This window comes from Athene noctua, chromosome 15 (genome assembly GCF_965140245.1).
Source record: "Athene noctua chromosome 15, bAthNoc1.hap1.1, whole genome shotgun sequence".
NCBI lineage: Eukaryota > Metazoa > Chordata > Aves > Strigiformes > Strigidae > Athene > Athene noctua.
The window spans coordinates 2,493,237-2,505,240 of record NC_134051.1 but is presented as its reverse complement, the minus strand read 5'-3'; the positions used below and the strand labels follow the sequence as shown (position 1 = coordinate 2,505,240).

The 12,004-nt window shown below is 44.3% G+C and overlaps 1 protein-coding gene across 1 annotated transcript in view; it reads left to right on the top strand.

The window, feature by feature from the left end:
* The window catches only part of RAB40C (RAB40C, member RAS oncogene family), a 35,132-nt gene that overhangs the window by 18,165 nt on the left and 4,963 nt on the right, over positions 1 to 12,004 (top strand). Inside the window, exons 3-4 of the mRNA XM_074919465.1 lie at positions 2,030 to 2,090; positions 4,302 to 4,362. Of these exons, the coding sequence (XP_074775566.1) occupies positions 2,030 to 2,090; positions 4,302 to 4,362 (122 nt within the window). The remainder of the gene's footprint in view (positions 1 to 2,029; positions 2,091 to 4,301; positions 4,363 to 12,004) is intronic.

Below are 12,004 nucleotides of genomic sequence, written 5' to 3'. Positions count from 1 at the left end.
TAGTTTCAGATGGGCACAGAGAGAGTGGGTATGTAAAAACATTGCTCTGGTAACTGATACCTGAGTTATGTAAATTTGGGACAGGGAACCCACGTTCCCCATGTTGGGGATGTAGGCTGGGCAGTTGGTGAGCATGGAGCCTAACAAAGGCATTTTTGGGTTTGTGTATTTGGTGTTTCCATTAATCAGTTTTCTTCTCTTTCTAGTCAAGCCGAACCTCTCTCACTTTTAAAAGCTGATAGTCGAGCAATTCCTTTCACCTCAGTGGTAGCAATTTTGGTAGCATGTGCCCTGAAAACTGTCTCTATTTCCCCCTCCTTGGTGCTTTCATGCGACTGCTCCATCCATGTGCCTGGGCTGCTAACATGGAGGATGCTGAGGACTTTACTCCTTGCAAGAAGCTCTTGTGCCTAACCAGAAATGGGGCAGTTCTGAATACAGCAGAGTCTCTGGGGATTTTGCATCAGAAACAGGGCAGTGGGCTTAATTAGCCCCTTCCCTAATGGCATGTAAGCCTGTGCTGGGGGATGATCCTGGTTGAGGAACTAGGGGGGAATTGTGTGGATGATCCCTCCTGGTTGCAGAGCAGACTTGCTCACGCTGCTGCTTGTCATCCCTGGGGATGAAGGAGATGTATTATCCGCCTGAAAATAAATACAGATCATTCACTCATCTCTGGAGGAAGATAAAATGTAAACTGTCTATTTTCTTTGATAAAGCACTGGAAATAGTTGGAATTTAAGATAATTATCTTTATCGCTTTTTATAGCACCCTGTGAAGGCTGAAATCTAATTTGTTTTTCACTAACAGGGAGCTCCAGCTGATGACTCAGAAAAATCCATTTGCCTTATTGACAAACTTGTCTGTTTGGTTATCAGGGCAGTATTCTCCTTGCAGGAGAAGGGAAATACAGGTCCTAACACAATGGTGGGTTTTTAATATGGATTCAAAGTTCAATATCTATTGGTAAGAGCTAAAAATAAAGTTGATCTAATTGGAGCAAAGTGACTCTGCCTTATTGAAGATGATTGTATATTAGTTTATGCTTTAGTGGGTGTGCAGTAATGGTGCACGGTGTTTTGTTTAAGCAACTTCAGTACACTTGAAGCTTATTAACTGGAGCTTGTAGAGAAGTTGCTTTTCCTGGGCACCTGGTGCCCCTTGGCCATTCCCAAGCCTAGGCTTTGGGGAAGGAGGTGGGAGGTGCAGTCCTGCCTCTTCCCTCCTGTGCCTGGGGGGGAGCGGTGTGTTTGCCTCAGTTTGAACATGTTACTTTAAACCTCTCTGTCTGAATGTGAGACAGCTCTCAGTTTTTAACAAACTCTGTGTATCTGAAGGTGTTGGGCACCCCTTGTATGAATGAGTCACTTCTCAGCACAGCTTGGTGGTGTGGTTTAGAGGGTCTTCTGGTACTATGGCTCTAAGAAAAGCAATTGTCTGTGCTGCATTCTCAGCTCTTGATAAAGGGGGAGTGCTTTTAGACTTATCTGGCCCTGTATGATACACAAGATGTGCTCAGAAAAAGAAACTGCATTCTATGGACAAGCTTTCAGTATCACCCGCCTCCCAAAATATCCTTTGACTTTTTCAGGCAGTGATGTTTGTTGAGAGATGGTGGATCTACAGGCTGACTTAGCAGAGATGCTTCTAAATTGTTTGTCTCTCTGGCTCACCCCCCAAAAGTCTGTAATTTAACACTGTCACTTGGGATAATGCTACAGACCACTGAATCTCCTACAGCTTGAGTCATAACAGGTTTTATCCAATTAAGAGAAGTAAGAAGCAGTCTAGGGGTTAACTATTTTTTAGGGAGGAGGGATAGAGCTCCACAAGAGTAGTCTTTGCCTTGAAGCAGGGGTCTATTTCTATCAAGTCTCTAGCCCTCCACAAACATGTAATAGAGCAAGAGGGAGAAAACATCACTTTCTGTAAACATTGAATGATAGATCTGGGTGGGCAGAGCAGATTTCTTGTCTGTCTCTGAAGATCTGCTCAGTGTTTGCTCAGCTTTTATTGGTTTCCTTTCAGGAATTGACTACAAGACCACTACTATCTTGTTGGATGGCAGAAGGGTCAAGCTGGAACTCTGGTGAGTGTTTCTGGGCCACTTTGGCTGTGAGCACAGGACCGGTGAGCAGGAGCTGTGGTGCTGCTAGTGGGGTGCTGTACCAAGCTGCAGAGAGCACAGAGCATCCCCAGGCTGCAGTGAGGCTCACTAGCTGTTCTTAACCAGTGAGTTACCCTAACAAACCAGACGTCTCTCTGTTTGTTGATCAAGTAGCACAAACAGCCTGCTGTTCTTCACTGGAATAGTCCCATTTCAGTCTTTCTCTGTCATACCTGACCATGTTCCCATACAGCTCTCAATCAGTGAGGGGACAGAACTATTTTGGAAGCAATACTAGATTTTCCTGAAATCCTAGGATGAGAAATACAGACAAGAGAATAGGAAAGGAAGAGAAAAAAATGGGCAAGGCCCCACAGAAGCTGGATATTTCTCAATGACTTGAGTAGAAAATGAAAACAAGAGTAGTGAATGGTCCTCACAGTTAGTGTCAGAGAATGGTAAACCCCTGGAGAGCAGGACTTACTGGAGTGACCTGACACTGGGATGGAGATGGGAGACGCTGCATGGGAGGGGTGACTCCTGCCTTATCTGTCAGCACCAAAGGGAGTTCTGGCGTCCTTCTGGCTGAGGTTTGCCTGAGGTTTAACCTGCTGAGAAGCTGACACAGCAATCCTGTAGATGAAAGAGGAAGGATAGGTAGCCTGCCCCTGTTCTGGGTTTCACTCAGATCTAGTAGGGAATGACACAGGCCCTAAAACATGAAGTTAAACAGTCCCTTTACCAGTGCTTGTGTCAAGTAACGGCAATATTGGTAATCTCTGTGGATTGTTAAATAGGAATGAACACCATGTTCTCAGCCCCAGTGACTGACTCTAGCAGTGTATAGTTTTGTGGTTTAATTAGAACCCTGCTCTCTGAAGCTGAATGTCCTCATTTTTCTTACAAAAGAACAGAAGCAGCTAATGTATCTCTTCTAGCTTATATGTTTATATATGCCACTTATATTCTTTCTCTTGTAAGATGTCTATTTTAACATTTCAGTCTCAAGTGTGTAGTTACTTATTGCTTACCTCTTGAAACTCTCTTCTTTTTATACTGTAATTCTTGAGCTGAAGAACCAGCACAGGACCGGAAAAGCTGGTAGCATTGGTTTATGATACCTTAGTGTAATCTTTTACCATTACTTTTCTTATGCAACTCCATATTTGGTTGTTGGGGGAGGAAGAGATGTAAGCACAGACTGTTGGATTGCTATCCAGAACCAATAATATGATCCTTGAAAGCTTTAGATCTGAAAGAATGACTGTCCTGAATGTGAGGTCATTGCCTTTTTTGTATAGCTGGTGCAAATCTGGGGCTGAGAGATTCATCGGGCTTCTCAGTGGTCATTAATGTGTCTTTTATCCTGGCCCTGTGAATGGGTATGACAAACATCATAACATGTCTAATTACCCTGACACATTTCAGTGTATCCTGATAAAATCAGTGTGCTGGGCCCTGGCTTACTGTCCCAGATGTTCCCGCACGCACTGAGAGGTGCTCACAATGTAGTCAAACTTATTTATACCCCATCAAGAGTTGCAGTCAGGACAAATAATAGTGACTGAATAGCCACTTATTGTTGCAGTGGGCTGGAGATGCTGTTCCCTAGTCCTGTTCCTGAGCTCTCTGTAGGGTGTGATCAACCAGGTGTGTCAGAGATCTGGGTATAAAGATACTTCCTTTCATTTTTGGTTAAAACATGCTTGGAAAAATAAGTGAAATTTACAGTGCAAGACAATTTCTCCTATATTGAGTGGTTATGTTCATTATACAATAGATCAGCTACTCTCCATGACTAGGAGAGGTGTGCAGTCTCACTCTGACTTTGAACTCCCATAGACTGTAGGGAACTAGGGAGAAAATCCTTTGCCCAAGGGAGTAAAATGACTTACATCCTCATACATCACAAGGTAGTCCTGAAGCTGAGTGTTTTTTGTTTGTACCTTCTCCATGGGAAGCACGATGACAGCAAGGAGCTCTGGAGTGTGTCTGTAACCAAAGGTGGTGAGGCACCCACTGATCTTCTCCAAAACCACTGTGCAGAGCAGTTTGGGTACCATGCATGTTCTAAAGATCTGACGAGATTATCACTCATTGTAAAAATTTATTTTTTTTTTAGGTCCAGTAAGCGATGTGCAGTATGGGATTCGATTCTTCAAATTTCATAGCTTTAACTTTTCTTTGTTGCAGGGACACATCAGGGCAAGGAAGATTTTGCACCATTTTCAGATCGTATTCTAGAGGAGCCCAGGTAAGTGCTGATCTCAGTGCTTTGAGGGGACACACTTGCTTTTCCTTTAGGCTGTAAAAATCTTTCATGCTGTAGTAAAGAGCTCTGAAGAGGAACACATCAAGCACCAAAAGGGTGGGATTTGTGTAAATGCTAAAAGGTGCTGCATGTCGTCTTGCTGCTTGGTATGGAGTCAATGACAGACTTTTCTCGAGTCCTGCAGAAAAGGTCTATTGCAGACTACATTCAGAATTAGCTTCTAGAGAAGGGCTGAGAAGATGGGGTTGTAGAGGACAAGGCAATTCTAGCTCTGCCTAAGCTTTAATGTGGGAGCTCATACTTTTTGAGATTTGTTAAATTTGTTAAAATATGACACTGGCTTTCCCAATGGAGTTCTTCCAGTCTGTGTTGCCTTCAAGTCAGTTCCAAAAATAGGGTGGCTCCTACTTTTGTATGTTTGATGCAGACTTGAAACTAGAGCAGCTCAATTGGATCGTAAAGTATGTTCCTTAAAACATAAGATGGAGCATTACATCTTGAATTTCTTCTTTGGGACCTACTCCAGAATAGCATCTAGATTCTGAACAGCAGAAAACTTGTGGTCCTCTGAAAAATTGCTGTTAGTTAATAGTGCTTTCTTACAGCTTTACAGTCATCCTTTTAGTAACATGACAGGGTCCTTCCAGGATAAAGTCTCCCTAAGTTAAATGAACTACTGTTTTTTTCCTTTTGTTTCCAAATTGGAAAATCTTGGAGAAAATTCCCTCACTTAGACACTAAGAGTCGGAAACTCTATACCAACCTCCTGACTGTGCCAGTATCCTGGCAGCTTCACAGCCTTTGGGGAACTTTGCCACTTTTATTCAAGCTCTTGGCTTTTTGCTCCTTGTAGCTGTAGACCTTTGCTTTGCTAACTGGCAAAATCTATCATGCTCTCTTTCTCTAAAACTTCCTGCAAATTCGGTTGTGCTGTAGACATGAGAGCACTTTGCCTGGGATGTGCTGTTGATATCTCCTCCAGTGTCTCATTTATTCTTGTTTGTGCACATCTCTGGGGTTGTGGATGCTTTGAGGCAGTTCCTTTGAAGCTGAGGCCAATTTCCAGGTGCTTGCAGAAGTGCAAGGCAAGGAGTGTTCGACTGTGCCTTCTGCAGTGGGAGAGTACGGGATCTCCCATTCACATGCTCAGTCCCATGTGTGAGTTTGTTTCCCTCTGCCTTTACTACACTTCAGAAAAATCTAGAGATCCAATCCTAATATAACCTGTGGGCTTGAGACCATGTCACTTCCCTTACCAGTTATAAATGAACAGAATCAGTCAGTGTGGTTTTCTGATGACCACATAACTTAGTTTTGGTCAGTCTTTTTCTGAGACCTTGCTGTGTCAGGTGTCCAGACCAAACGGGGAATAGACTGCAACAGGCTTTCCAGAGCTTTTATCCCTGTCTGCAGCATGACCTGCTTTTCCAAACTGTTGTACAGAAGACTTTCTCCCCTTCATGTAGACTGTGAGCTCCTCAGAACAAGTGCTCTGTCTCCACAGGGCTGCACGCAGCAGAGCCTGCACCCACGTGCCAAACTTGTAGCTGCTGCCACCACACAGTGAACTGGGGCAGGCAGGAAAGGTAAAACAAGTAGTGATGAGAATACTTGAACAGGATGGAGAGACAGGTACACATCTGTCTAGAAGGGTTCCTGCCCCCTGTTTTCCCTGGCACTACGTTTGACACTGGATGCCGTAAGGTGTCATAAGGCTGACTTTAAGCTTGAAACGGATTGCTTTTGTCTTCGTTCCTCAAAATAAAGTTCTTGACCTTCTTTGCTTTGGAGGCAACACCTTGCCCTTCTGCTGTATTTATCAGTATTGCTTTAGGAACTCACACCCGAACATCTGCAAGGCTTGCCTCATCCGTCTTATCTGCTTAGCCCTCCCAAGGACTCTGAGAGATGTTCACAATAAACCTCATCAGCCAGGGAGAGGGACCTTTAATGTGAATGCTTTATTGCTGAATGCTGGGGTATGGTGATTGCACAGCAAGGTGTAGCTTACGCCTTTTCCTCAAGGCCTGCATTCTGCTTGTACAGCGAATGCCTTTTCCACAGTACTGTTGTGATGACTGAATCCTGATCTGCCAAAATAGTCAAGCTTTACCTTTAAAAACCACAAAACAGCCCTAAACAGCAATCCTGCCTGGTAGGAGGAGGGGTAATTCCCAAGTGAAATATCTCCACTGCCCTCTGAAAGTGTTCATGAGATGAGCACAGTGAAAAGAGGGTGCCTCTTGAAGACTGATGACTGGAGTCCTTGTACCTGGAGACCTTCAGGTGGCTTGGAGTAAAACTTAGATTGGTTTCAGCATCAAGTGATTGGCTCCCATGTGGCAATACAACAATATTCCTGTATAAACAGGAATACTGATAATGTCTCTCAAATTTAACTCACCACAACTTTCAATGGAAGTGGAAGCTTCTTAACTTAAACTCCTAATGGTTAACCAAAGCAAGAGGACTGTGTTGAATAACAAATGCCTGTATGACTGCAGGAATGGACTTCAACACCCCCAGTTATTTTCAGTATGCAGAAGCTAACTTCTTGCATAGCATTAGCATAAAGACAACTTAACCCTTGAGGGAGAAAAGAGAAAAAGTGTTCTTGAGTTCTCTTTATTTTTTCAAGATGTATTTAATGCTGCATGCTGTACTGACTTCTTTGCTTTCGCTGTCTGCTTTCCTCTCTTGGTATCATCAGACTTCAAGACTTCTGCTGTAGGAAGCCTGATGCAAATCCAATTGGAGGAAAGAGAAGCAGCTTTTTTAACCTAACAAGCCAAAAGCTCAGGAAGAATAAATACAACAGAGAAGAGAGGTGGTGGGAAAAGTTCTATTTAAAGTGCAGTGTGGTATTTGTAGAAGAACAGCTTGGTATAAACTGGCCACGAGCACCTTCGCGCTAAAGATTAGCAGAAGGCTTTCACTGAATAGAGGACTGAGACTGAGCTGAGCTTCCCGTAAGGAGCTGAGCTTCCTGTAAGGAGCACAAGGGGAGCCTGAAAAATGAGTTTCCAAAGAGGACTTTGACAGATTAGCTGCGGGAGCAGGAGGCTGGCCTCAGCAACCTGGCAGCCCTTCCAGGGGTGACTGAGAGTGGGGTGGGTCTATCTGAATAGCCAGCACTTAAGAGAGTACTCGGTATGAAAAGTGCCTTCAAGTGGGGGAAGCACACCTTACTTCCCCCCCCCCCCCCCCTTATTGTTTCTCAAGTGTAGTGATAAGAATTGAATCTTCTGAGGTAAACCCTGGAGAGGTTGGAAAGTGAAAAAACAGTCTCCGAAGAGGGAGCAGACCTTCTCAGGAATTTTCCTTTCCCCCACAGCACAGGCTCATGCATTGCTCAGTCTGGACTTCAGGCTAGTCCCTCCCCGGTGAAAGGACTCTCCTTGAGTACCTTGATGCCTTCCCCAATTTAGGCTCTGCACCACTTGCCTGGCTACATATCCATGTGGCTTTCATGCTCAGCAGGAACTTCTTTCTCTGGAAAACATCTAAAGTCAAATAGCTTCACTGTCCTTGATGAGCTGGCTTCAAATGAGGATCAGTCCCTTCTTTCAGCCAAGGCAGACCAGCTGTGTTTGCCTCAGGATTTGCTGTGAGGATCACAGATCTGTTTTGCCATTTTGCCCTGCATAGCTGATCTGATCTCATTAGGGTTATAATGAGCAATTTGGTTCAAGGTAGAGGCTTGTGGCATACTGGTGTGCCTGGGACCCCCCTCCTTTTTTCTTAGTGCTTTGCTGGGGTTTGAGTTTCTGCTTTCTTATCACAGCTGCTTCCATCATCCCTTCCCTCTTAGGGTCTGCTGGGCCAGCATGTCCTGACCATGTTGCTTCAGGGTCTTGCTTTGGGGCAAAAGAGGAGCAGTTGTGTCTGGGATAGCAGAGCACTGGCCTCTAGGCACTGGTAGGGCAGGGAGAGTGTGCAGGCCCTGTCATGGTGACTGCAGGGCCAGGGGAGGGGAGGGATGGAAACCCAGGAGTGTTGCAACCTGCAGAAGAAACTCGAGGAGTCTGGAACTTGCTGTGTTGCAGAAGCATTTTTATATTGTCACAGTGTAGTGCATGGTGAAAGGTATTTAGTGATGCTTAAAGGTGCTTCAGAAAGCTTTCATTTTGCTCTTGGACTTCTGCTCTTTGGCTTTTTCTGCTTGGCTTTAAGGTCTCAATCATACTGACAGCAGAGCTGACATACTGATTTCAACTGTTGTGTGCAGGCGTGGCTCTTCTGGCTGCTGTGAGCAAATGCAAGCTGTTCCAAGAGTCATCACGGAGGGGAGAAAGAGAGTTGTGGTGGTGCTTTCTGATCTAGCAGGGAAGAAGCAGTGCTAGTATCATTCCTGATGTCCTCATGTGCCAGTGATTTAAACTGTTTCTGAAAATGTGGCTTGCCAACTCTTCCCAGACAGTGTGATAACAGAAGGTCCTTCATGACTTCAGGCTATCTACAAGAATTGTTGAAAAATGCTCCCATCTTACTGCAAAGCTGCAGCCCTAACAGAATAATGAATATTGTTGAGTTCTGCTTAGGCAGGTGATTTGGGTAGCTGCTGTTTATCCTGTTCAGGGCTTCTTAATATGCAGGGAGGTGGTAGCTTTTTTGGCAGCTCAGCAGACTCTGAGATGTAGACTCTGCTCTACCTTATGGCTTTCTTTTTTGCAGCAAATACCTTACCTGCTCCGGATCATTTTGATGGGGTTGTCCAGCTGCTGGAGAAGTTCCCTCTGCCTGCCAAAATGTTTATCAAAAGCTCAGTGATAAATAAACCCCCACGATGTGTTATGCTGTTGGGAAATGGTTTGGCAGCAGGATGTAGTTGCCCGTGAGCCAAGGTCCAAGGTGCTAGGTGGAGAGGCATGACCAAACGTAGCTTGGAAAGAGCAGGCAGGAAAGACAAGGTGTTCTGAAAAGTGTCAACTGGATCTTTATGGTTTACTTTGTCCTGTGAGCCAGAGAAATCTAGTCTGGGGGTGGGGGGTCTTCCAGGCTTCTTCAGTAACAGGATGGATGGAGAATGACAGCGAGTGACACTTTCCTGGCCACTCTGTCACCTGCCTGCACTGACCTGAGCCTTTTGCAGTTGTGCGAGCGCTTGCTTCCTCCCAGCAGTGTTCTTGCCTGCTTGTACGAGCAGCTGGACATCCAGCTCCTAAAGCATCTGAGAAACTTTGTCACAGAAGTCTGCTTTGCACTGATGTGTGAGCATGCTGCTTCTCTCTCACCTTTGAAAGCTTACTGCTTATAAGCTTGGTTGAAACCTGCAGCAAGGAGACAGAGCTGATACTTCCCCCCCCACATCCCCTTGGTTATGTGAACAGATCTTTGTGTAAACTCCTGTTGAAAACAAGTTTGGGTTTTGGCAGAGTAAGTGTCCACGTGTGCTGCTAGATACAATAACGGATTATCTGTCCATGTTCCTTGTTTACTACACGATGTACTCATGTGGAAATTTCTGACAATGGTATGCTTAGGATCATGCCAATCCCAGCAGTGTGAAACAAAAACAGTGGAAATGAACTTTGAAAATCAGTTGTGAAAAGACCCAAGATAGGTCTGGGGATGAGTCCAATCATCTTCCACCTCACACAGAAGCCTGTAGGCAGGCTAAGGAGACGAAGAAAGGCTGTTGGAGGGTTGGTGGGGGTCCAGAATACTCTTGATCTGAGAACCTGGGAGTGCAGCTTTTCACTCCATGCTGTGGGAACATGGGGTACATAGTGCTTACAAAGGTGCTTTGTGAAACTAAAAATTGAGAGGTATGGAGCTACTATGGTGTTGACAACCATCTAGGCACTTAGAGAACAATTTAGGCTGCAAATGGGAAACTGCTCATTTGTCTAGTTGAGTAAATTAAAATTCTGTGCACATTAGTCCAAAGGAGACTTTTTAAAAAAGACTGAAAAAAAAGACAGCTCTTATTTGGAACTGTCTGCAGAGCTAGAGCCAGCTCCCTGTCTGCATGCATGGCTGCGTACTGTTCTCTCTAAGGGAGAAAATGGTAATGACAAAGTGTATTTGGGATGTGTGCTCTAGAAATGTGGTGTCTGGAGCATGCCAGCGCTACTTGGAAGAAATATGAGGTTATCTGGCAGCACCAGGAGCTGGCCAGAGGTTTTTAAGACTTCTACCTCCATCTTCAGCTGAGTTACAGTAAAGCTGATCTTAATACCCAGGCTGGGGAGGATGAGGACAGAAGAAAGGCATTAGACAACTTGGCCTTGGTGTCTTCTGACCTTTGGGAAGCTTTCCTTTCCTTAACTCTAAATGTCATGGAGCTGTGTTATGACTTGGAGGGTATGCTGGCAGAGTGTGTTGTTTCTTGCATTTAGAAATCATGGTCTTGACCTTCCACCCTGCTCCTGAGAACTTGGGGCTGCATTTTTGCTGATGTTTTATCCTTATTCCTATTTAAAGAAGATCCAGGCTGCAGCTGCCAGCAAGCTTAAAAACTCTCTCCTCCTAGAGCATATTTCTGGCAGAAGCAGTCTTCACAAACTAGGTCTTGGGTCTGTTTCTCTTGGCTAAAGGAACTTGTCAATCCAGAAATAAAGTAAGTAGACTTTATTTAACTTACTGGCAGTTTGTCTTGGAAGGGGGTCATCAAACTTTTTGCTTTGTTATTTCCTGACTCTCATTCATTCACATGTGCAGCCTTGGAAGTTAGAAGTCAAAACAAATATAACAAAAATGAAATAAGCTCAGAGTCTTTTTTTCTTTTTTTTTTTTTTCCAAAATGCACTTAAAATGTGATGTATCCTGGTAATAGGTATTTCTTGATTGGGTTTTTGAAAGCAGTATCTTTGCTTTTGTGGGTTTTTTAACTATGGAAAATAATTACTTCTTATTTTTTCCTGTCTAAACCTAGGAGAAACCAATTCTCTTTTCATCCAAAACAAAAACAACCTCCAATTGTTTTTTGAATACAAAGTTTTTTGTCTGTTCTAGAAATGACACTGCAAAAAATGACGGACTAGTCATGAGCTCCAGACTTTCCTTTGAGAAAGATGAAGATGCATCTTCTTTCCCCACCCCACAAATACTTCTGCAGTTATGAAAGCTCATCATCAGGTCCCTCAGAACAACCTCAAACCCAGACTTTGAAGGGCTTACTCTTCACATTGGGCTATCAAACACGAAGACCAACCCACTGAGCATAACTTGCCTTTTGTAGCCTCTCCCCTTCTGTTTTTGTACATTTGAGCCTTTTGGAAAATGGTACAAATGCAGATGCATAGATGTTGGAGGGCCAGCAAGGACAGCAAATCTTTGTGTGGAGAATGACTGCCTGGGGTGGAAGAGCTGTGCAGTGAGGTTGGGGATAAAGCTCAAGAATCAGAATTGTTCTGACCAAGACTTTTAAAAATTATAAAACTGGGCGGGCTTTGTGAGAGCTACTTATTCTGACAGAGCTGTGAGAGAAAGGCAAACAGTGTTGAGGCACACCCAGCATACTCAGCTTTTCCAAGTTGGGGGAACACTTCAAGTGCCAGCTCAGTGTCTTTATTATGAGGATTCAAGTGCCTTTGTGGCTCAGATGCCCCGGCATTTGTCATTCCCGTGTGCTCCAGATCTCATGCAAATGATTACTTTTTCATAAACTTGAGGTGTACCA